General features: G+C 40.7%; 2 protein-coding genes across 7 annotated transcripts in view; both read right to left on the minus strand.

Moving 5' to 3' along the window:
• The window catches only part of UBA2 (ubiquitin like modifier activating enzyme 2), a 31,739-nt gene extending 15,949 nt beyond the window's left edge, over window positions 1-15,790 (minus strand). The window contains exons 1-9 of one of the 4 annotated variants that reach the window (XM_030874418.3): window positions 15,578-15,703; window positions 14,871-15,003; window positions 13,632-13,715; window positions 12,657-12,727; window positions 11,386-11,450; window positions 9,899-9,999; window positions 8,349-8,470; window positions 2,659-2,726; window positions 2,092-2,213 (exon numbers count right to left, since the gene is read on the minus strand). In XM_030874418.3, coding sequence (XP_030730278.1) covers window positions 2,092-2,213; window positions 2,659-2,726; window positions 8,349-8,470; window positions 9,899-9,999; window positions 11,386-11,450; window positions 12,657-12,661 — 483 coding nt within the window. In that variant the 5' untranslated portion in view covers window positions 12,662-12,727; window positions 13,632-13,715; window positions 14,871-15,003; window positions 15,578-15,703. Of the gene's footprint in view, window positions 1-2,091; window positions 2,214-2,658; window positions 2,727-8,348; window positions 8,471-9,898; window positions 10,000-11,385; window positions 11,451-12,656; window positions 12,728-13,631; window positions 13,716-14,870; window positions 15,004-15,577 lie in introns of all 4 variants that reach the window. The other 3 variants (XM_030874417.3, XM_030874419.3, XM_060289309.2) reach the window with 3 other exon arrangements.
• A 1,060-nt stretch (window positions 15,791-16,850) lies between these two features.
• Window positions 16,851-26,314, minus strand: part of PDCD2L (programmed cell death 2 like) — a 28,385-nt gene continuing 18,921 nt past the window's right edge. For 2 of the 3 annotated variants that reach the window (XM_030874420.2, XM_060289368.1), the window contains one exon: window positions 16,851-21,002. In XM_030874420.2, coding sequence (XP_030730280.1) covers window positions 20,872-21,002 — 131 coding nt within the window. In that variant the 3' untranslated portion in view covers window positions 16,851-20,871. The remainder of the gene's footprint in view (window positions 21,003-26,314) is intronic. The other variant, XR_009560106.1, reaches the window with a different exon arrangement.

The following is a 26,314-nucleotide window of genomic DNA, read 5'->3' on the forward strand; positions in this document are numbered from 1 at the left end:
TTATTCTTCGTTCCTGACTTTATACATACAAAGTCCTGCTGAGTCTAACTTTTCCTCCACACTCCACTGGGAATGCAGATGGGTTGTACTTCAGATTTCTCTGGCATTGCACACTCCAGAAGGCACTGTCCCATACTGGTTACAAGAGGAACATCAGGTCCTACAATAGTGCACTGCATACTTTCTATACCTTATACACTACCCTTTAATGGATTCCCACTGTCTTCGTATAACATCCTTATCGTGACCTAGAAAGTCCTGCCAGATCTAACCTCAGCTTACCTTTCCAGTCCTCTTTCCACTCTCCCGTTTAATGGGAATTATTTCAGTTCTTCAACCTAAAACTTTCTTTCTATATGCTGCACACTCATCCCCACCCTTATTCTTTAAAGTCTTGAGTTGAAATGTCAAGACTTTAAAGAAGTCTTGACAGCCTCTGGACAGCCTCTTCCGAACCCTCATACTAGGTTTAATAATAATGTTTAATAATAAGTGGGGTTAAGTTTACTTATTATTAGAGGGTTCCAACGCATCTGAACTTGAAATTCCTTGTTCAATGTTTGACTTCCCTTCTAGATGCTGAGTTCCCTCCCTAAAAAGAGCTGGGACCCTATTTTCTGTCTTTCACCACTAAATCCTCTGTACTTAAAGTGGTCCCTGGCACACAGCAGATGCTTAAAGTTACCTGCTGAACAACGGATTGGAGAGGTACTTCAGATTATTCTGGCATTCAACTGCTGCTCAGGTTGGAATGGAAATAGGTATATGGATACTAGTTTGGAAAACACTGTCGATATCCGTATCAGAGTTAAGTGCATTTGATTTTAAGTATAATCAAAATAAAAACCATTTTCTAAGGTAAAGGCTGTAGTGAGGAAATAAATGCAGTAGGTTTAAGAAAGTCAACCTGTGACATGTACTGTCACTGAGGAAAGATGAAATAGAAGCTGGAGGGAGCAGTAGGCCATTTGCTTAGGACAACAGGACGTGTGCATGTCAGAAAGCAGACAGGAGGAGCCAGGAGACTCAAGATGCAGGGGAGAGAGAAAATACTATTTGAAGAAAAAGGTACAAGACAGAAAAATAGCAGGTGGAAGCGCCAGCCTTTACTCAAAGGGATTTCTCTCAAACAGGAAAGAGCTAGTAAGAACCTACTGTATAGCACAGGGAATTCAGTACTCTGTAATGACCTATATGGGAAAAGAATCTTAAAAAAAGTGAATATACATATATGTATAACTGACTCACTTTGCTGCACACCTGAAACTAACACAACACTGTAAATCAACTATATTCCAATTAAAAAAAATTTTTTTTTTTTTTTTTTTTTTGCGGTACGCGGGTCTCTCACTGTTGTGGCCTCTCCCGCTGCGGAGCACAGGCTCCGGACGCGCAGGCTCAGCGGCCATGGCTCACGGGCCTAGCCGCTCCACAGCATGTGGGATCTTCCCGGACCGGGGCACGAACCTGTGTCCCCTGCATCGGCAGGCAGACTCTCAACCACTGCGCCACCAGGGAAGCACCCCCCCGCCAAAAAAATTTTTTTTAATTAAAAAAAAAAAGAAGCAGGGAAAAGAGAAAAGACTTTTAAAAACACAGATCTGGGGGCCTAGCTGAGCCATAATTAGGTAGATCTAATTAAAGCAATCTTACAGATTTCTCTAAAAATACTGAGCAAACAATATATAAAATGAAGAGGAATTCACCCAAGAACACAGGCTTAGGGATTCAAGAGCAATTTAGAACATGTCACCCAAACTCTCAATAGAAGATTTGAGCAGCAAAGGGATATAAGACGAGAAACAGCAGGAACCAAAAGTCAGTTATATAAAGAAAATCAAGAAGTTCAGTGAAATTCAGGGAAGGAAAGACAACCAAGAGTGAATAAGCAAGCCTCTGTATTTTACCTTCTATAAAGATGCTATACTGATTTAGTATTGATGTTAAAATCTCAAACTTGTTTATCCCACCTGCATCAATGAATTCACTAAGACAGCAGTAGGCATAAAAAGAAGTGTAATTCAATCATGTACTAGTTTAAAACAGAGTAACAAAAATCTATCTACAATTATAAAAAAAAGTAAACCTAACCTTGGTAAAAAGTTTAACTGGATCATATCCAGTTGATTTAGCCCATTCCTTGGTGGAAATACGTTTAATGTCACCATCTTCATTAGATGCTCTGGCTCTGGCTTCGGCTTCCATTGGTTCCCCTACAAAACAAACACCATTTTATTTTCAACTGTAGTTAGTATAGAACTAAGCTCTCATCTACCCTTAGGGGAAAAAAGAGTCACTCATGGAGGTCACCAGCATCTGACACATTCTGAGTTCAAGGAGACAGAATTATAACATGCTCATCACCATCTTTTTCTGCCTCAGTTTCTGAAGGCCATATGTAGAGCAGTTCCAAGTACAGACCTATAATCAGATCTGGAAACAACTCCTGGCTCTATTTACTAGATTTCTAAAATTTCCCTGAACACTGTTTCCTCACAAGTAAAATGGCAGTACCCATTTTTAAAAACACATCTTAAATACATATTATCTAGCACATAACAGCAATTATTTCCCCCCGCATTAAGCTATCAATATTAAATTAGCAAAATAAAGATAGTGCTCACCAATAAGAAAATATACCCCAACTGGTTTACTCACAGGAAGCTTCAGGGTCAGCTCTGTCAGGAGACACTTCTTGATCAGCATCCTCTTCCCCAAACAACTGGCTATAATTTAAGAATAGTAAATATTTATGTACAAAAAAATACTCTGAACAAAGGTTAACTTTTCCTACTTTTCTCAAAAACAACAAATTTAGTTATCTCAAATCTTTAGTAGGGATGAAAAATAAACAACTGACAAATTATGTTCCATAAACTTAAAAGTATTAAAACATTCTGTTTAAAACAGCTTGCAGGGACTTCCCTGGTGGCACAGTGGTTAAGAATCTGCCTGCCAATGCAGGGGACACGGGTTTGAGCCTTGGTCTGGGAAGATCCCACATGCTGCAGAGCAACTAAGCTCATGCGCCCATACTGAGCCTGTGCTCTAGAGCCCACGAGCCACAAGTACTGAGCCCGTGTGCCACAACTACTGAAGCCCACACGCCTAGAGCCCATGCTCCGCCAGAAGAGAAGCTACCGCAATGAGAAGCCCACGCACCACAACAAAGAGTAGCCCCGCTCGCCACAACTAGAGAAAGCCTGCACGCAGCAACGAAGACCCAACGTAGCCAAAACTAACTAAATAAAAAAAAAAAACTGCTTGCATTCTCATTTCAACCACAACACAGGCAAGGCTACATTTTAGTAGACCTAGGTTCACTTCTGCCAGCTAGGCTCTGCAAATTCCTATGTTAAAATCTTTGATCAAGAGACACGTGAGCAGCTTTTACATTCCAACATGGATAATATTCCACTGCCAGAATAATAATTGTGAAGTATACCTGCAGCTAGCTGTTAAACAAATACTGACCCACCTATTATGTGCGAGGCACTGGTCTAGGTGCAAGAAACTCAGCAGTGAATAAGATGGTTTTCTTTTATAAGAAATAACAGAAAAGCATTAAGCTGAAATTCTCTTTCGTTAAGCAAGTTATCCTAAGAATTGTTTAATAACTTTCCAACCATTCCTCAAGCACGTAGCTTAAAATAAAGCTATCTTAAAAAGCTATGTTTTTGTTTTTGTTTTTTTTTTGGCTGCAACACGCGGAACTTCCCCGACCAGGGATCGAACCTGTGCCCGCTACATGGGAAGTACGGAGTCTTAACCACTGGACCACCAGGGAAGTCTGATAATAAAGCTATCTTAAAGAAATCCTTTGCACAGTAAAAATCTCAAAGATCCTGATACACTTTACAAGAAAATGGCCATTTGTTTCCCACACTGGCTGTGCCCCAAAATACAGCCCCACAACGGCATATAAGAGTTCCTATCGACTTACTTCCTCTCCGCACCTAATGTTCTGCGCCAAACTAGCAAGTATAAAATAGTATGTTACTGTGGGTTTATTCATGATTTTGCAAGTCAATCATAAAGTTAAACACTATCTTCATTTGCTTATTGCCTATTTGGGTTTCCCTTTAAGTGAAAAAATGTCTGTTAGTATTATTTTGTCAGGTTGTCTTTTTCCTATTGATTACAGGAATATATTCCAGATCACAGTTTTAGTTGCTTATATGTTACAGCTATTTCATCCCATATAACAGCTTATTATTTATACATCATTTAATGTCTCTTGATGACGAAACACTAAATGAATTTGAATGTATCAATCCTTTATAATTAACACTTCTGTATCTTGAGAAATTGTTCCTTAACCCCAAAGATAAAGATTTTCTTCTATATTAGAAAAATTTAAAGTTTTGTCTTTCACATCTGAATAATTAATCCACTTGGACTTAATTTCTATATATTGTTAATTTACACATATCGTTTGAAGTAGAGAATACAATTTTTTTCCACATTGGTAGTGAACTGCCTTCCCTTCTATTTAGTCCCTTCTTTCATCTGGGATCTACTGTGCAACCTCAGTTACAGTCTGTTTTTCTATCCCTGCACCAGCAACTCACTAAATTATTTTTACCTTATATTAAATCTTGAAATCTGATAGAGCAAGTCCCCTCAACTTACTCTTTTCCAAGAGTGTTTTGTGGTTCTGCTTAGGCTTTATTCTTCCATATAAATTTCAGAATCAGCTGAACAAGTTCCAATAAAATCCCTGATGAGATTTTAATTAGAATTGCATTGAATCATATCAATATTTTATATATACAAATTAGTATAAACATATTTTTTGCTCTGTCAGCTAAGAGGGCCTAAAAGAAATGGCACCCCAGAACTATGCCTAAGCACTTGCATCTTGGTTGCTAGTATCATTCTTCAATTAAAGGAACCAGGGCTCCTTGAAGAAATGTCTAATTCTAGGGCTGAAGCAGGAAACATAAAAGATGAGCGTGGAGCATCTTGTAGTACCAGAAAGTAAGGAATTGCTCCAAAAAACCCCCACACATTGATGGCAGTATATCAAAGAGCACAAAGCCAACTGAAGAGCTCCCAGTGGCCAAAGCTGGAACAATTTGAGCAACAAAATAAAACAGTATAAGATTATAACCGAAACCATATTCAATATCAATGAGTCCACACTGATATCAATAAATGGGTGAGAAGAGACAGGACAATATAGAAAGGGGAGAGAGTAACTTTACAGTGGAGAAAACAAACACTACCTTAAAGTAATCAAGGCCTATATTAATAGTCATAAAACATGTTGACAACATGTACCCTTCATATGATATGATGAAAATGGCACTTTACCTCTGTGATCTTTCTCCCAAAAATCCATAACCACAGTATCATCAAGAGAAAAACATCAGACAAATTCCGACAGTGGGGCATCCTAAAAAATACCTGACCAGGGACTTCCCTGGTGGTGCAGTGGTTAAGAATCCGCCTGCCAATGCAGGGGGACACGGGTTCAATCCCTGGTCCGGGAAGATCCCACGTGCTGTGGAGCAACTAAGCCCGTGCGTCACAACTACTGAGCCTGCACCCCAGAGCCCGCGCACCGCAACTACTGAGCCTGCGTGCCTAGAGCCCATGCTCCGCACAAGAAGCCACCGCAATGAGAAGCCTGTGCACCACAATGAAGAGCAGCACCCACTCGCTGCAACTAGAAAGCCTGCACGCAGCAACGAAGACCCAATGCAGCCAAAAAAAAACCTGACCAGTACTCTTCAAAACTAACAAGGTCATCAAAAACAAGCAAAGTCTTAAGAAACTGTCACAGCCCCCTTAAGGTGGGCCTAAAGATATAACTAACTATAATGGGGTATCCTGGAACAGAAAAAAAGACATTGGGCAAAAACTAAGGAGATTTAAATAAACTATGGACTTTGGTTAATAAATAATGTATCAATATTGGCTCATTGTTATGTACGTCATACTAAGATGTTAGTAACAGGAAACTGGGTGTGGGAACTCTGTGCTATCTTCTCAATCGTTCTGTAAATCTGAAGCTGTTCTAAAAAGTCTATTAAAAAAGAAAAAAAAATGTCTGCCAAGTAAATAAAGCTTGCAAGTGTATTTCTTGTGAAATTTTGTTGTTATACTATTATATGTGTACTTTTCTGAGTGATTATACCTTAATCAAAAAATAAAGAAAACTAATGTTTGCTGTAGATCTCTAGAAAATATTTTTTATCAGGTTGATAAAGTACTCTTCCTAGTTTACTAAGAATTTTTGTCATGAAAAGGTGTTTGCTAAATTTTACCAAATGCTTTTTCGACATCTATGAAGATTATATAGTTTCTCTTTAAATTCTTAATGAAGTAAATGCCATTTATAGATTTTTCTAGTGTTAAACCATGCTTGCATTCCTGGAATAAATACAGCTTGGTTATGGTATACTTTTGTTTTACACCATTCTAGATTTGTATGCTAATGTTTTGTATAGGATTTTTTCATCTACATTTATGAATGAGAATGTCTCGCAATTTTCCTCTTATAACAGCCTTAACTGTTTTGTTTTTTAAATAATGTATGTAGGACATCCCTGGTGGCACAGTGGTTAAGAACTCGCCTGCCAATGCAGGGGTCACGGGTTCGAGCCCTGGTCTGGGAAGATCCCACATGCCGCAGATCCAGGAAGCCTGTGCACCACAACTACTGAGCCTGCGCTCTAGAGCCCACGAGTCACAACTACTGAGCCTGCGAGCCACAACTACTAAAGCCCGCGCACCTAGAGCCCATGCTCCACAACAAGAGAAGCCACTACAATAAGACCGCACACCACAACAAACAGCAGCCCCTGCTCGCCGCAACTAGAGAAAGCCTGCGTGCAGCAACGAAGACCCAATGCAGCCAAAAGTAAATAAATACATAAGTAAATAAATAAATAACAAAATGCCCTCTCTTAAAAAAGAAGAGGTTATTTATTTATTCATGCATGCATGCATGCAGTGCCTGGTCTTAGTTGTGGCATGCGGACTCTTAGTTGCAGCATGCATGCAGGATCTAGTTCCCTGACCCAGGATCGAACCTGGGCCCCCTGCATTAGGAGCGCATAGTCTTACCCAGTGGACCACCAGAGAAGTCCCCAGCCTTAACTGGTTTTGCTATCAAAGATATGATAGCCCCTGGGGGCTTCCCTGGTGGCCCAGTGGTTGAGAGTCCGCCTGCCGATGCAGGGGACACGGGTTCGTGCGGTCCGGGAAGATCCCACATGACGCGGAGTGGCTAGGCCCACGAGCCATGGCCGCTGAGCCTGCGCATCCGGAGCCTGTGCTCCGCCAATGGGAGAGCCCACAACAGTGAGAGGCCTGCGTACCGCAAAAAAAAAAAAAAAAAGATATGATAGCCCCAAAACATGAAGTATTCCATTTTTTAAAAAAGTTTCTCTGAAACTTTATATAAGATTAGAATGATATATCCCTTGCAAATTTAGTGGAAATCACCTATAAATTCACATAGGTTTGGTGCATCAGTCAGAGAAATTTAAACCACTGATTAAATTTCCCTAGGGAGCCTTTTACTTCTTTTTGAGTCAGTTTTCTAAGTTTTTAAAATGAATTTATCCAATCATTAAGTTTTTAAAATGTACTGACATAGGGACTTCCCTGCTGGTCTAGTGCTTAAGAATCCACCTTCCAATGCAGGGGATGCGGGTTCCACCCTTGGTCAGGGAACTAAGCCCACACGCAGCCTGAGTATGAGGGCCACAACTAGAGAGCCTGCATGCCACAGCAGAGGCTTCTGCATGCCGCAACAAAGACCCACCGCAGCTGGGGGTGGGGGGAATATGTAGCGGCATAATCTTTTATTATCATCCCTTTTTTCCCCCTTATTATTCTAATCTGTGTTGAGATTATATTCCCCACTTAGTTAACTATCCCCCTCTCCTTTTTATGATCAAACTTGCCAACTTACTTTTTGCTCTTACCTCAATTATACCGTTCCTTCTAATTTTTTTGACTTTATGTTGTTCTTTTTCTAACATAAGTTGGATGCTTTGCTCATTAATGTTCACCTCTCTTCATATGTGTAAGCCTGTATCTTTTCTTCCAACTACCACATTCAATGTATCTTACAAGTTCCACATGTAGTATTTTCAGTATTATTACGAAGTATTTTCAACTTCCATTATTTCTTTTTTAACCAATGAGTTACTTCTAAGTATGTTTTAGTATTTCCAAATACATAGATTTGTATTTATTTAGTTACATGCCTGTCTCCAGTCAGACTAAGCTTCATCATCATAAGTACAATTTCTCCAAGGTATTTAAGTAAGAATGACCCCACTGTCCATTATCAGTACTAAAAATATGCCCAGAAATATATATACTCTTACTTGAACAAATATTTTGCCCAAACGATGCAATGAATAGGTTCTGAAGGTGTGTTACGAATTGTACAGCCAGGAAAAGTTCTCTGGGTTGGTTTGGGATGACATTCGTAACACTCAGTCACACCCTGCAAAGTCAGGACATGAGAAAAACATTTATCCCATCGTAGTGGCTTCTCAATATTGTAATATAATCATAAACATTTCATTCATCTATATTCCAACTGTCAAGAAAATTTTAAAATATTAGTGACTCAAAAATCCTTACTTTACAGATAAGGAACTACAACATAAAAGTTAATTGAATCTACCATAGTCACAGCTAAGACTAAGCCAGGACTTCTCTGATTCCTGGCCCGGTGAGGAGAAAATACAAGTTTACCTTGATCACACTAAACAGACGGGGAAAGACAAATAACTTTCCAACCAATTATCTCTCAAAGTTGTGAAACTCAGTTATTTAAATATTATTTATAGATTTACCTTATAAGCTCCTGAAGATTAAGTGAATTTAAAGCACTAATTTCCAGATCTATCCAGATACATGGAAAAATCCTAAGTATTACCAAACCAAATACTCTTCATTTCGTTGCTAAAGGGTTATGTTTAAAGTTATACTGTAAGGAATCCTTCAAAGAAGTCCACGGCACCTGAGATAATTTTCTAAAACTTAGAATATTCTTTATCTTGGCAATTCTCAATCTCAGTCTTAACACACACTAGTGTCTCAGGATCATGGTAAAGACCCCAAACCTGCAAATAATATTTTAATATAAATTGCAGCAGATGAAGTGTTTTCTCCGTAATGCCATTTCTGGTGTCCTTCCAATGTGCTTTCTTGGGGGCAGCGATATGGCAAGCAGTCACCCCTCATAAACTGATATTTATAAGTCTTTGTAGAATGATATAAATTAAGCTTTCGAAGAGTAATATTAAACAGTAAAAACTGAAGCACAGCCACAATTTTCAATATGGAAAAACTGCCAAAGAGCAGACAAAAATACCAAATTTCAAGTAGAGTTTAATTCCTTTTAGTTTCAAAACCTGCAAAATAAGTCTTCAAACGTATCTATGTTTAATTTCTTAAAAGAATTCAAAGAAAAAAGATTTGAGCAGCAAATGAATAACAATGCTGAGATTGTATAAAACTGGGTTTATGAACACACACGTATTTGTTCTTATTCTCTAGTTTTATCTAAATATTTGAAATGTCAGTACTCACAAATACTCCAAAAATTTTTTTCAAAGTACTCTTCAGATCTATAAATCCAGACTTTAGACAAGTAACTTTTCAGAAGGCTGGTTTACCATATATCAACTACAACATGACATGTAGTCTCACGGCTACTAAGAATTTAAAAAGGCAAGTTTATTATGCTTGCCAGCCTAAGGATTTTAATATATAAGCTACATGAAACAAAATAGCACAGAGCTAAAAGATCTTTGCACAGAGCTAAAAGATCCAAAGTTTACTTCTTCCCTCCTTAAGGTCCCAAATAAATATTTGGGAAGCAAAAAACAAACCAAAACAAACCAAACCAAAAAAAGTACTTTACCTTTTTGATAGTGGTTACTTGCCCAAGATAACCAGCAGTTCCACTCTCAATAAGAGGGACATCAGCTGCTAGACACATTCTATTAACATGGTTTCGGGCAGCTGGAAGAAAAATACTAGTTAACAGGAGTTTACCAAAAAAAAGAAAAAAAAGAAAAAAGAAATTATGTAGTTACCTTTAATTAGGATGAAATTTACCCAAACCATTTTTTATTGTTTTTATTTCATGTACAACTTTCTTAGCTATGACCAGAGTAATACAACTGTTATAGACATTTAAGAGACATTCAACAAAATTTCAAAGGTAAGGAATTTGTATCACAAATTTACTGTAGGAGAAGCACCCCTATATATTACTTTTTAATACCGAAGTGCCACCTTCCTCCTCTATTGCTGTACCTACTTCTATTAAATATGGCTAAAACATTGTTTCAACGTTTTCCAACCCCTTAACTCTTATTCCAATAAAATTATCAGGTAATACATGGAAATAAATGGAGAATGTGGAATATCAACTTTGGAACTATTTATCTTTTTTTTTTTTTTTTTGCCTCACGGCATGCAGGGTATTAGTTCCCCGACCAAGGATCAAACCCACGCCACCTGCAGTAGAAACTCAAGAGTCTCAACCACTGGACCACCAGGGAAGTCCCAACTTGGAACTATTAAGGCAGTTTAAGGTGAGGGGAAAAAAGATGAGTCTGGTTAAAAGAGTTACCCTCTTTCTAATGCTACTTTGTATGTTTTTTCTTTTGATATTTCTGGCCCCAAATTGTTACAAACTCATTTGACAGATGTACTTTTACATGTGGAAGTAGTTACAGAAAGAGTATTTTAAGTTATTTTCACCCCACATTCCAGACACAAAGATTTGTTAACAATAACTGGCTTTATGATACTTGATTATATGAAATATCACCAACTTGTGTAAAGTTTAAATGGTCCAAAATGTGTACACGTAATAGGATCCAGTCTGATATATTGCAGCACCAGATATACCCAAAATAATTCAAGAGCCATGACTTCTATGCTAACTTTGACATCCTATTGCCTTACTCTCAAAACAGTGGTTTTCAGTCTTCATTGCCCTTTAGATCATCTGGGGAACTGAAAAAATATGATCTTTAGGTCCCATTTACAGAGTTTGACTCAATTGGTTTTGGGTGAAATTTGGGCACTGATATTTCTTAGATCTCCACATACACGAAGGAAGTCACACTGTGCTTAAGTGCTGGGATAATCTGAAACAAATATACATGCACGCAACCTATGCATCATCCTCTTTAATGATTTTAACTTCCCCTATATTCACACTAGTTCTAGTTAAAATTACAATCAATTGGCAAGCTTTAAACCTGATCTTACTTCCCTTTAGGTCTTTTAAGTTCTAACTCATAAGGAAATATTTTAATTAACACTAATTTTGTAAACAACCTTGTTATGGAGGAAGGGAAATACTTAGAATTAAAAGTATTAAAATAATCTCACCTCTGTTATCTAAAGCATTCATAACCAATATAAATTGTCGAAAAAATTCCACATTATAGTCAGGGCTACAAAGTAAAACAACAACAAAAAAAAAAGGTCACCAAAACAACCGGCCTTACACATGAGCTTCACAGTATAATACAGGGTCCTAAAAAGCACATTAAAGTAATAAAAGTACAAAAATAACTGATATTAGGGGTCTCTACAATATAGATAGGTTTGATTTTTCCCCAAACACCAGAAACAGATTTAAACCACACATCTGTTTTGGCCAGCTACCTCGGGCACAGAGCAGAATCTCAAACTGGCATGACTTCGAGAGTCCCACCAGGCCTTCTTGGGGCAGCAAGTGCCTGGGAACATACAAAGAATACATTCCCAGGATCTGCCTGGCCTGTAGCTTCACCTCACATGGTCAGGATCAGGCAGGGTTCAGGCCCCTAGGGTCCCTGCTTTTAGCAGCACTGGGAAAGCAACACAGGGTAAGGAGGTTGTAGGGCTATAGGCAAGGTTGTAGAGCAAACATCCAGAGAATGAAAAGGAAGCTGGAAACACAAATTCCCTGAGAAAGCATAAGACTTTCTCTAATCCAGGCCTCAAACAAGAACTCATTATTTTTAAAACCACTTACTTGTGGACAACAACTATAGATAAAGGACATTTTAGACGCAGGGTTCCTTTGCCCCAACGCCTCCAAAATTATATTTTTACTCTATCTTTACTGAGATCAGAGTATATTTATGTACCATCAAAACTACTGCCCCATCACAATTCCCAGTGTTATATTACAGAAGTCACAGTCCTAACAAACAAATTATTTTGAGAGGGAACCTTTTAAACTGAAAAAGGCCACAGCTGAAATCGATCAGAATGAGAGCAATATATTTAGAAAAGTCTGAATCATCATGTATATTGATTTCTTATAGTTTAGAATATCTCTTTATTTAAAACAAGAATATAAGGTCCTTTTAGGTTTCCAAGTAACTTATTTATTGAAAGTATTAGAGTAAATGACCTCTTATCTAAATCATTCAAATTATATATATATACATATATATATATACACACACACACATATATATATATGAACTGTTAAAAGAATGTCACTTATGTGGACACAACCTACTACATTTTAATTATTCTAGAAAAATTTTTAAATAAGCAGAATGACTCTGAGTTCATATATTTAGCTAATAAAAGTATTATACTTTAAAGGTTCAATTAAAAATTCACAGCAAACACAATTTTGCAACATAATAATTAGCGCATACTTCATGATGCTGTCATGGTAGGCTATGATATTAGCTTTCGGGTAAAACTGCAGTACACTTTCTTTGGCAACCTGGAAAAACAAACAACACTAAATTACTAATTTACTAAATTACTACAACATTTCTATCTGAATATGAACTCTATCTATGGCAGACAATAGTTATTTCACCTACTTACATACACTTGTACATGAATGGCAAGCTTCAGCAAAAATATCAAATGCAGTAACCAAGTGTCATTCATCCATTCAACAAATATTTACTAAGCATCTTCCATATATCAGAAACTGTATAAGGCACTTGGTGAGCAAAAGTGACATTAATCAAATAACCATCCAGATAAATTTAACTACAAACTATGATAAATGATACACAGAAAAAGTAGAGGCTGTAAAGAGTGGAAGATATGATTTAGTCTAAGAGATTCAGGAAAGCATGCCTAGAGAAAATCTGAAAAATGAAAAGGAGAAGAGTGTAAGTTTGCCCAAAAAGCTGGGAGAAAAAGCAAAGAGAAAGATGTTTTAAAACCCTGAATCAAGATGGAACATTCAAGGAACTAAAGAAAGATCTGGATGGCTAGAACCTCAGGGGAGGCTGTTTTCTTCTAAAGGGGACAATGACATAAGCTGTAGCTTCTCTTGCCCACAAACACAGGAGCAGCCAAGCTCTAGGCAATGTAGGAACACAAGGCTCATTCTAAGTAAACAATCAGAAATTTAAGAAGGGGACACCATTTACAGGATTGGGTAGAGCACTTTTATTTCCTCTGTAGATAAGAAAGGATGGCACAGTCTTCTGTCCTTTTCTAGACATCTTCTTATTCTTCCTAATCCCTCAGCTAAAAAGAGATGGCTTCCCCCATATTCTCCCTCCTGCTAGAGAGTCCAAATTAACCTAATACCATAAATAGAAGATCCACCAAAGGGCAGAAATATAAGTGAATAAATAGAAATGATATGAGAAATGCAAAGTTACCTGAGCCTTTGATCTTCCAACATGTTTCTTTTGAAACAAAAACTGCCTGTTGAGGTTGCTGACATCAATAGTATCCAGGTCAATCTACAAATGCATAAACCCCAGATAAATCACAAATTTCCTGGTATGTCTGAGCAATACGTATCCCTATCCTCAGCATCCATAACCCAGAAGTTTTGATATCTGCCACGTTAGGGGAGAAAATGCTTTTTGACCAATATACTAAAGTTGTTAAATTGATAAAAGTAATTTAATGCGTATTAAAACAAAACAAGATTTAATTTCAGATACAACTTTCTCAAAGATATTTTAGAAAGGATGCTTTTTTGTTCATTTGTTTAATCATACTGGCAAATATGTTAGGAAATTCCTTAGATGACAAAATGATGCTAAAAATGCATTATATTTCCATCATTTCTCTATCAATCTGAATACTCTTTCAAATCCAACATAATAGATCTAACTGTGCCCTGTTCTTTTTCTTAAATGATACTTGCCAAATAGATTTACTGAATTTTTGCTTTCTTTAATTCAAAAGTCTTTACCCACACACAATTTCATTTACAATCATTACTTGAGGGCTGTGGAGGGAAGCTTCTACACAAGGTTAGAAGTCTCACGTTTTAAGTCTTATCTAATTGCTGCTTCTAAGTAAATATAAGAGAAGAAATAATTATAACTAAAACCATTTTCACTCCATTTCAATAAAGTTACATGAAGAGTAATCAAATGTTCTAACTGTGAAACACCCTAATGGTTTTGGTGAAAATCACCAAAACATATAATCACCTAACATTTTTTATCTGTGCTTTCTAAATTTACTACAAAAATTAAACCAAATAAAAAAGGATCAGCATTTATTTTTCAGGTGCCCAAATTCACTGCCTTGTCTATTACAAAATGATCCTTTTGAAGAAGTATTAGTAGGTATTAGCTATGCCACATTCATATTTGGGATACAGAACTGAATGGAAAGACTAACCCTATAAAAACCAATGGAAAACGCGTAAATGCTTTTCCCCCCAGTCACTCATTTATTAGTTCAGTCGGCCACCTCTACTTTTTTTTTTTTAATTCCCTGTTTCCACTACACCTTAAGATTCTATAAACTCACATCCAAATTTCAGGCTACAACTCCAATCTCTAAAAAGTTTACATTAACAGAAATGACTTGACTCAGAATTACAGTAGCTTCCCGTCACTGTTCAACAATGCAAAAGTTAAAATCCTAACCAATACCTTTAACGAAATAATCTACGGTGATAACAATGACTGTCACGCAGATTGCACCCAGCCAGAAGAGAGGAGCGCGAGCCACAAAGGAGTCCTAGGTAAGTCACTAAACCCCACAGTACCTCACTTTTCCTCTTATCTGTTAAAAATAAAATGGGGTGAAGACAGCGTTTACAAGCCTATGATGGTAGTGAAGATTAAGTGCGTTAAGGCGAGTAAACCGCGCAGGACAGCGCCGGGCTCGGGACAAGCCCTCAGTAGGTCCTGGTTGTTACCACCGCCATCCTCTGCTCTGCATATTATTTGAGTTAAGGGGGACTTCGAATTGAACACTCACAACATCCCCAAGGGACTCGAGACAATCCTCTCCTGCCTCCGGTTAAAGCTGGGGAACCGCTCTGAAGCGAAGACACGAGGACTCTTCCACACCCCAGAGCCGCCACAAATTGGCGCTGCCTGGGAGGCGGGGGACGGCTCTTCGCGGGACGCCCGGAAGACCCGGGCCCTTGGCCTCCTCAGCGTGCGGAGCGGGCCCGGCGTGCAGCGGCGCCCGCCCCGCAGCCGCCGAAGAGCTCCCTCTAGGTGGGCAGCGACGACCCCAGGGCCTCTTGGTCCGCCCCCGCACCCACAGCTCAGGTCCGGACCTCCGGGCCCCGATCCCCCGGCCCCGGCTCCACGGCCCGCCATTCAGCCCGCGCACGCCTGGCCCTCACCAGGTCGATGTGGGAGAAGCCGGTGAGCACGAGGTTTTTGAGGAGCTCGCAGCCGATGCCGCCCGCGCCCACCACCAGGACCCGGCCCCCGGCCACGGCCTCGGCCAGCTCCCGCGGAAGCCCCCGCGACAGTGCCATGGCGGGACAACCACGAGCCTCGGCGCAGGCGGAGGCGGGAGAACTGAGCCGCGGCCGGAAGTGAGTGGGGGAGGGGCGGCCTAGCTTCCGTTCCTGCGCACTGCGGCCGCCTGTCGGCGCTGAATGGGCGGGGCCTGGGGACCTGGCCAGTCCGCGAGCGGCCCGGACTGGGCTGGACTGTGAGAAGACTCTTCACACCTCCGGCTGTACTCCAGGCTGGTAGTGCTTCGCACCGACGCGCGTAGTTCTGCTATCTGGCTTAAGATTTATTAGATTTTTGATGTGTATTTTAAAAAAATACTTTGCAGCATATATGTAAACGAGCAAAGGCCTCTTATGCCCCAAGTGAAGAAAGCCAAACTTTGACAAGGGGAGTTTGCAGCAAAGTAAGGACTTACTGCAGGGTGCCAAGCAAGGGAGTGGGAAGCACGCCTCAGATCCACTTCAACTTGGTCTCTGAGTTAGAGGGTTTTTTTTTGTTTTTTGTTTTTAAGTACGCGGGTCTCTCACTGTTGTGGCCTCTCCCGTTGCGGAGCACAGGCTCCGGACGCGCAGGCCCAGCGGCCATGGCTCACGGGCCCAGCTGCTCTGCGGCATGTGGGATCTTCCCGGACCGGGGCACGAACCCGTGTCCCCTGCATCGGCAGGCGGGACTCTCAACCACTGCGCCACCAGGGAAGCCCTAGGGGTTTTTTTTAAGGGTGAGGAATGGAATATTTCCTGCCACATCAGTAAACAAAGGATGTCAGTCATCAGCAATTGCAGCCCTCCATCCGTGAGCTGGTGAGCCCCAAGGAAACTCAGGAAGGAAAGAATACCTGCCATCTAGCAGCCATCAGACTACAGCCACTCCCTACCGTAAGCCCTGAGGGAACTGAGGATGTGAAAACACAGGATACTGGCGCCAGATAGCTGAGGTGCATATCAAAGGAATGATTTCAGTGAGCCCAGACTCTTGCATCTTCCCATACAGAGAAAAGCACTAAATTCCTTAATTTGGGGTATCTGGTTTTCTTTAATTTAGAATAATCCTTTGATGTTCCAACTACCTGCCCTGTGTTGCAAAACTTCTATATAACCTGTCTCTCCCCACCCCACCACCTCCTCAGAGCAGTTTTCTCAGGGTTACTTGAGATGCTGCCTCCCGGGCTTGAAGACCTAAAAATTCCCGCCAAATAAAACATAACTCTCAACTTTTAGGTTGTGAATAATTTTTTAAGTCCACAAGGGGAAGAACAAAGAGGCTGGGATTAATCATCATCTTGTGACATTTCTGTGACATTTCTTAATTGGGAGTTAGGATGTCTGTCTCTGGTTTACAGTTTTCTGGCCACGTGGTCCATGGTTCAGGAGTCTGTTAGCTCATCTTCCTCTGGAGAAACAACATGAGTTTATACCTTAATGATGACATCTATAATAGCAAGCTTAGTACATTAACGATGTTATCAACAGCAATTTTAGCCATCTGACTCTGGGTGATTAGTGTTCAGTTAGCACAGGATTGAGATCAGAGGGGATAAGAAAGGGAATAAAGTTTTGGAGAGAGATTTATCATAAACTCAGTAAAGGAACTCGATTTCCAAGGGACTCAGTTTCAGTTACAAAGTACGTCCTGGGAAAATATTGATGGTGGAAACGCTCATAATATTGAATGAAAAAGATACAAGGACTTCCCTGGTGGTCCAGTGGTTAAGAATCTGCCTGCAAATGCAGGGGATGCGAGTTCCATCACTGATCAGGGAACTAAGATCCCACATGCCACAGGGAAACTAAGCCAGCACCTGCAACTACTGAGCACATGCACTCTGGAGCCCACGAGCCACAATGAAGAGCCCGGCAGGCAAAAAAAAAAAAAGAAAAAGAAAACACAAAGATACAAAACCACACATATGATTAAATTTTGTTAAAAAGAACTTTTTTTAAACAGGAAGAAAATAACCATGGTTAATATTTTTGTGTATCTGTGTGTGATGAAATTATGGATAATTTTTATTTCTCCTCTAAACTTTACTGTATTTCCCAGATGCTCATTCTCCTCAAAGAAAATGTGAATTTTAAAATCAGAAAAAATTATTAGAAGAAAAAAGGAAAAGATGGTGTGAAAGGAAAATCAAAATAGAGTATTGCTAAGAGAGCTCTCCAAAATGGAGCTGGAAGGCCACTGACAAAGTAATTTATGTATGGCTCAGCCTGGATGAAATCTGACGTTTTGACCACTTACTGTCCTAAGGAAGGCATCCAGAACATCTGCCAGAAACTTGATACTTACCCTTACCCTAATATAACTCATGACAGCCTATCTATTTATCAGATCCTTAACCTAAAACAACTCGTGACCGCCATCCCTAAGGACGAGTATTTCTTTTCTTGTGTCAGAGTACAGTCTCGTGGCTTTTGCCTTTCTAAGCCCCTGACTTTTTCTCTTCCCCGGAACACTCCTTCCCTTTTAATCAAATCTGTGTCTTCCAAATTGCAATTCTTATGACGCCAAATATACTCTTTTCTTATCTTCTTTCTTCGTTTTGTTGGTTGACAGTGGAAAACAGAGGAAAATGCTTTTGACTTCTGTGGTCTTCCTCATCAGTTGCTTGGTTCACGAACCACACACCAAGCCTGATCTGTGAGGAGTACTCAGTCTGTTGCCCTGATCCATGAGACGAAGGAAGGGCCAGGGCACCCAACCATGGTTGGGGTGGGAGGCACCCTTGCATAGTAAGCTGCTGATGTTCCTTCCCTACTACTGGCTCTCATAAAGGCCCCCTGTGGCAGCTAACGCTAACAGAGGTCTTCAACAAAATGCTGACCTTCCTTCTCCCACTAGACACACAGTGGATAGAGCCACCTTCCTTTGCTTCTTTCCTGCCTCCCTCCTCTTTCCTTTGCCTGGGCTGGACACCTAACCCTGAGGCTTTGCTATTCTTCGTGGGTTGGTGTGTTGTTAAAAACAAGATACAAGCTCAGAATGGAGTCGCTTATGCTAAGCCCCATGTCACCAAACTGAGACTTAATTACAGTTTCGGCTCTCCCAGAAATGGAATTTTAAACCATCAATCAGGAATCACCGGATCAGCACTGGTTAGGTAATCTACCTGAAAGACCCCTGCCGTCCCCTAAAGGAAAGTAAGTTGGCAATAACCAACCCCCTATTTTGCTGATAAAACTTTCTTGTTCCTGTCCCTTTCTGCCTGTAAAAGTCATTTTGTTTAGCTCCTTGAAGCTCCTTCCTTTCTGCTAGATTGGGTGCTGCCTGGTTCCAATTGATTTTTGCTCAAATAAATTCTTATGCCTCAGTTTATCTTTTAACAGTGTGTATAAAGTATAAAATGCTTGCCCACCTTAACAAATTCAAATAGGATGCCAGTGCAGGAAGTAAAAATTGAAAAGCACCACTCACAAAATTGCACACCTAATCCTACTCCTCAGGGCCTTGCTGGCGTTTATATTTCCAGATCTAGATCTTTTACACAGCACTATGAAGAGTTTTACATTTAAGTGGGTTCGCACTAGTCTTGTTTTCTCATATCTTGCTTCCTTGACAATATGTCACAAACATTATTTCTATGGGATCATGGGAAATGCCCCTGCTAATCTGTACTCTATTTTGGTAAGACCTCATACAAACATGTATAACTAGATTCGAGAAATGTTTGGTTGGAAGCACAAGTTGTCTCTACCTAAAAGTCAGCCAGATATCTGCAAATGTCTGTATCAACAGTTGAAAGCAACAATTCTACCCCATCCTCTCCTCAAAAGAGGGTACTCTCTGGCCATTTAAATAAATCCAAAGTGATATACCTGCAAGTATGAGCAGTATGTTTTCTGCTCCAGTTGGAGTGAGTGGTCTGACAGTCTGAGGGATTCTCCACCCACAACGTAAGTGCCACAGGGGAACCGGTGGTCACTTCTCCAGCATGACAGAGGAGGAGTCAAAACCTCTCTCTGCAGGTCCACACTCAGCCGCAGCCCTGCAAACCCAGTGATCCTGAAATATCACTGACCAACACCTTCGCTTTCTTCTACACAGCCAGCCACTTTCCCCCAGGTGCCTCCCACCCTCCCAGGAAAGGGGGAGAGGGCAGGGCAGCATCAGGTAGGGTTCTCACCAGTCACACACTGCCCAGGAGAACCACATCTCATGATAATATGGGCCTAATGTGTTATTTACCAAAGTTTATGTTTATTAACATAAATCAACCAAATTGTTTATGTTAATACCCAGTTTCCTCATCTATGCAGGCAAACAGCAGGTCTGTACACAGCTGGTGGAGGTGTTTTCATGCTGCTGTCAAGGGGTAGCAGAATGGAAGCAGCTGATAACATAAAAACTGAATGGAGAAAGGGGAGATTGGAGAGGTAGACAGCTGGATGGAAGGACAATGTCCAGAAGAGAGAAAGGGCCCCCTTCCTGTGATGCTTTAGGGGCAGGAGGTGAGGGCGGAGAGCCTGGGGTGGGAGAACACCAGGCAAGTATAAACAGCTCATGTCACAGGGCAGGAGCCTCAAGCAGCTGGAGCAGTTCCAGTAGTTTGCTCTGTCAGCACCCAGGGACAGCAAAAGTGCCAAGGCTGCAGGGGTAGTACGTGGCTGGCTGCGCTCATGGCTCTCCAGCTGCTCTCCCTCCTAGAACCCACCGGTCTGCTTACATAGGATCACCTGCCCTCTGGGCTACAGAGGAGCCACATTCTGAGCTGCCACTGTGGACACAGGCCACTGACCCTGGAAGGGTTAACCAGCCCACAGCTGGGAGGTTCTAGTCCTGGCTCCAGACCCATCAGGGGTGCGAAAAAGCAAAAAGAAACAAGAGCTAATAAATTGTGAGTCAAAATGAGGTAAAAACACAATTTAAACATTAAAATTTGCTTTAATTTATATAAACAAAAGGAAAGGGTTTCCCAGGTGGCACAGAGGTTAAGAATACGCCCTGGTCCAGGAAGATCCCACATGCCACAGAGCAACTAAGCCCATGGGCCACAACTACTGAGCCTGTGCTCTAGAGCCTGTACTCCGCAACAAGAGAAGCCACCGCAATGAGAAGCCCGCGCACTGTAATGAAGAGTAGCCCCCTCTCTCTGCAACTAGAGAAAGCCCACGTGCAGCAACAAAGACCTAACGCAGCCAAAAATGAAAACAAACAAAAAAACACAAAAGGAAATGCACTACTTAAATAATAATTCATCTGGGTCCTCTTGGATAATACAAAATTCTTCCACGGGAGTCTGATGATTTTGAGGCCAGCAACTCTTCTCACATGTGTATATTAGAATGGTTCCGAATTCCACAGAAAGACCTGAAAAATACAACATATTCAGGATTCCAGCAAAGAGAAAACTTATGAGATACACTCAATATTCAAAGTTTGCCCTGTTTGGGGAAAGCATCTTAGGAACTTGTGTAGAAATCAGCGATTTTTAGAACATGGCTGCTGTCATCTGCCGATGCTGGCCTTCAGGTGCAACATTTCCAGCCTCCAGCCAACCCTGCTCACTTCAGACTGGTCCCCACAATCTGAATTGGTTCTGGCAAGTCCATCCTGTTACTAAAGGCAGTGGTTTTTGTATACTGACAGACTCCCTCGGTTTGTCTCATGTCTGAAGTCAAGGGGAGATTCTGTCAGCAACCAAAGACCTCTGTTCAGTCCTGAATGGCAGGTTTTTCTTCCAATTCCAGGGCTTGTTCCTGTACTTGGTGCTCCTAAGTGTATAGTCATACCACCCCTTCGATTGTCTAGTTGGTGAATATATTGGGCAGTGTTAAATACATCGCACGCTCAAAGCCGTCTGCCCATTTTGTCTTTATTTCAAAAATCTGAACAAATGGCTAGCATATACTTGAACTCTTGGTGAAATTTAAATGTTAATAAAATAGTATACCCATCAAAAAAAAAAAATTTCAAAGTTTGCTTAGTGGATAGAGCCCAGACTCTGGAACAAGATTGCTGGAGTTTAAACCCCAGCTCTACCACCCTGAGCAAGTGATTTCATCTCTATGTTATAATGACTCTATTTATCATGATGACAAGGTTGCTGTAAGGAGGAGTAAACAAGCCAATACATGTAAGATACTTAGAACAGAGCCTGGCACATCTTAAGTGTGAACTGTTAAGCAATTAGAAGAAAATACAAAGGAAGGAAAAAGATGGCTCAATATGAGGATAACTGGCGTTGCCACAGGGAGTGATTCTACCTTACACACTGAAAAAATAATTACTTAAAGCAAAAACAGTGCTCACTAGTTTTCAGTCACAATACAGTTGCAGTATTCCTACAAAAAGTGACTGCTGATTGCAAAAAAACCCACAGATTTCTCAGTAAAATATACTTTTTTTAAAAAAAATATTTATTTATTTGGCTGCATCGGGTCTTAGTTGCGGCATGTGAGTTCTTTAGTTGTGGCATGTGAACTCTTAGGTGTGGCATGTGGGATCTACTTCCCTGACCAGGGACCGAACCCAGGCCACCTGCATTGGGAGCACAGAGTCCCAGCCACTAGACCACCAGGGAAGTCCCAGTAAAATATACTTTGAAAATAAACAAAAAATCTCAATTAGTCTTCATTGCAAATGTCTAGACTATCTGACATTGAAGATCATTTTAAAATATGTCACACTGACAGAACACTACCTCCAAGAAAGGATACAGGCAAAAAGTAGAAAATAAATCGTAAGAATTTATAGAAGTTTATTGATGGATGGAGCCACGAAGAATGTCATCAAGAGAACATGAGCAACAAGAACTCCTGTTGAAATCAGAATAGGAAATCAGGAGTGAAAAGGAGCAGTTGGGCAACTGGTTTGCAGCAGCAAAAGAAAAATATTTTTTAAAAATGTAGACAGCAATAATGGAAAGAAAATCAAAGACAGTACAAAGAAAGGCCAAAATAGAGCTGATTTTGAAAAAACAACGTGGTGAATTTGAGATAATTCCCAACTAGAATGAGCAACAGGCAGTTTTCAGAGGGCATTAGAAGGCTGAAACTCAGTACTAGTAACCACCAGGAGATGAAAGAAGGAGGTGTAAAGAATTAGAGAGAATAAAATACCAAGTAGCTGAGTATTATACATGAGCCCAGAGACCTGCCACATTTGGGGGATGAGGAAGGGGGAGGAGAAAGACACGGCATATGGAGATCAAAACAGTCCCATTACACATCCAATGAAAAACATCAGAAACCACAAGAAACAGAAAAGACAGGTGAAACTTAATTACAGGTAGAAAAAAAGGCTTGAGAGAATCTCAATGAATGTAGAGGGAAAGGGAAAAGCATGCATTTGAGAGGAGAAAGGTGACCAAAGCAACTGGTGTTGCTTCCGTAGAAAAGCTGCAAATTCAACAGAAAAGATACTCAGAAATAAAAAGGAAGAAAAACTAAATATATAGGTCAGAAGACCTATCCTGTCCCACAATAAAAGGATTATAGAACAATGGGACGGCAAGACATATGTTAGTTCAGTGCCTGGACTTCATAAATAAATAAAATTCTACAGGCATCCTAGCATAAAGTTAGTTACAAAGGTGGCGGCGGTGGGGCAGGATGGAAATCAGTCCACCCTCAGACTTCTACAAAGCAACATTCAATGCCAAAACATACTTCCCGGTGAGACGCAGCCATGGGAGATGACAGGAGGTACCAGATAAAAGGACTGGCGGGGCTCTCACTGTTGACAGCATGGGCAATTACAAAGTTTTGAAGAAAGAAAGTGGGGCTTAAGAACTTTATACATAAGCTGTCCTTCAAATATAAAGGCAGACCAGCACACACATTCTAAAGTAAGAACAACACCTACGAGCCCTCTTTGAGGCTATTACTTGATAGATTCCAGCTAGGAGAGAACAGTCAAAATAAAGAATTCATAGGCTAAACAGCTATGAGAATTATGGCTATAGAATACAGATTTAAAAACCTTGATAAAGCAAAAATGATACTCAAATATTTGGAGATGGAGTAGGGTATACATTTCCTTATCTGTTATAGTAAAGATAATGCATACTATTCAAAATTGAAATACAGAATGAATATAATTCTCTTAATTTCAGAGGATCTTATAGAAACTAGGGCCTCTTGAATAAAGAACCCATTACCTAGGAACTTCCCTGGTGGCGCAGTGGTTAAGAATCTGCCTGCCAATGCAGGGGACACGGGTTCAAGCCCTGCTCTGGGAAGATCCCACAGGCCACAGAGCAACTAAGCCCGTGCACCACAACTACTGAGCCTAAGCTCTGGAGCCCGCGAGCCACGACTACTGAAGCCCACGTGCCTAGAGCCCGTGCTCCGCAACAAGAGAAGCCACCGCAACGAGAAGCCCGGGCACCACAACGAAGAGTAGCCCCGGCTCGCCACAACTAGAAAAAGCCCGCACGCAGCAACAAAGACCCAACGCAGCCATTACATACATAAATAAATAAATAATAAATTAAAACGAAGTACATGGTAAGGATTTCCTGGATATGACAGCAAAACACAGGCAACAAAAGAAAAAACAGACAAACTGGACTATAACAAAATTAAAAACTTACGTGCATCAAAGGACACAATCAGTGGAATGGGAGAAAATATTTGCAAATCATATCTGATAAGGAGGTAACATCTAGAATATATAAGCAGCTCCTACAACTCAACAACAAAAAATAAATACACTGATTAAAAAATGGACAAAGGGGGCTTCCCTGGTGGCGCAGTGGTTGAGAGTCCGCCTGCCGACGCAGGGGACACGGCTTCGTGCCCCGGTCCGGGAAGATCCCACATGCCGCAGAGCGGCTGGGCGCGTGAGCCATGGCCGCTGGGCCTGCGCGTCTGGGGCCTGTGCTCCGCAGCGGGAGAGGCCACAACGGTGAGAGGCCCGCGTACCACAGAAATAAATAAATAAATAAATAAAACTAACGTTTTTTCCTAAAGAATGAATGTTCATTATTTAAGTTGGCTTAATTACCTCCATTGGGACTTCCCTGATGGTCCAGTGGTTAAGAAACCACCTTCCAATGCAGGGGATGCCAGTTCGATCCCTGGTCAGGGAACTAAGATCCCACATGCTGCAGGGCAACTAAGCCCGTGCACCACAACTACTGAGCCCACGTGCCACAAGAGGGAAGCCCATGCACCGCGACAAAGATCCCGAGTGCCACAACTAACACCCGACACAGCCAAAAAATAAATATTTTAAAAAAATTGTTTTTCCTCCATTAAACCTAATTGTTATAATTGTCACTTTGCTGTCATAATTGTTGTTCCTGTCATCCTTATAAGGATCACCAAAGGCATTATGAGTTTGTGCAGCTGCTTACACGGTGTTTTTCTTAATTAAAATATGATTCACATGCCATAAAATTTACCATTCTAAAGCTACAGTTCATTGGTTTTTAGCATATTCACATAGTTATACAAACATCTCCACTATCAGATTCCAGAACATTTTCATCACCCCAAAAAGACACCCCAGGCCCATACCCGTTAGCAGTCACTCCCCATTCTCTCCTGCTTCCAGGTACAAGCAACCACTAATCTTCTCTTTCAATGGATTTGCCTATTAGGGACATTGCATATAAAAGGAATCGTATAATTTGTAGCCTTTTGTGTCCGGCTTCTTTCACTTAGCATAATGTTTTCAAGGCACAAGTATTTGCTGCACGTTTATCATGTAGTACTTCCTTTCTTTTCATGGCAGAATAATACTCACTGGAGATACCACATTTTGTTTGTATACTGATTTGTTGATGAACATTTCAGTTACTTCCACTTTTTGGGTATTTCGAATAATGCTGATACGAGCATTTGTGTACAGGTTTTGGTGTACGTATGTTTTCAATTATTTTGGGTGGAACTGCTAGGTTATGACGTTTTTAACAATAATATTTGCAAAACTTTTCCAAAATTTTGTACCAGATGCTGCAAAAGATGCTGGGACATCAACAACTTCCTATGTGGCTGATGGCAACAGAAACTGGTAGATACCTACCATGCAACAATTTGCTAAACATGACTTAAATAATACTTGTATACACAGCTATTAAAAAGAACTCAAAGGGACTTCCCTGATGGCGCAGTGGTTAAGAATCTGCCTGCCAATGCAGGGTTCACGGGTTCAAGCCCTACTCTGGAAAGACCCCACATGCCACGGAGCAAGTAAGCCCATGCACCACAACTACTGAGCCTGCGCTCTAGAGCCCGTAAGCCATAACTTCTGAGCCCACATGCCACAGCTACCGAGGCCTGTACGCCTAGACCCATGCTCCACAACAAAAGAAGCCACCACAGTGAGAAGCCCGCACACCGCAACGAAGAGTAGCCCCTGCTAGCCACAACTAGAGAAAGTCCACACACAGCAACGAAGACCCAACGTGGCCAAAAATAAATAATTAAATAAATTTGTTAAGGAAAAAAAAAAAGAATGCAAAAAAATAGGATTAGACAGGCACTTCTTTAACCTGATGAGAGCATTTACAAAAAACCTACAGTTAACAAGTTACTAAGTTACCTAACGATTAAAGACTGACTGCTTTACTCCTATGATCAGAAATATGACAAGGATGTCTGCTCTCATATTTACATTCAACACTGTATTGAGGTTCTAGTCAGTGCAGTAGGCAAAAAAAAGAAAAAAAAAAA

This window comes from Globicephala melas, chromosome 19 (assembly GCF_963455315.2).
Source record: "Globicephala melas chromosome 19, mGloMel1.2, whole genome shotgun sequence".
Taxonomy (NCBI): Eukaryota; Metazoa; Chordata; class Mammalia; order Artiodactyla; family Delphinidae; genus Globicephala; species Globicephala melas.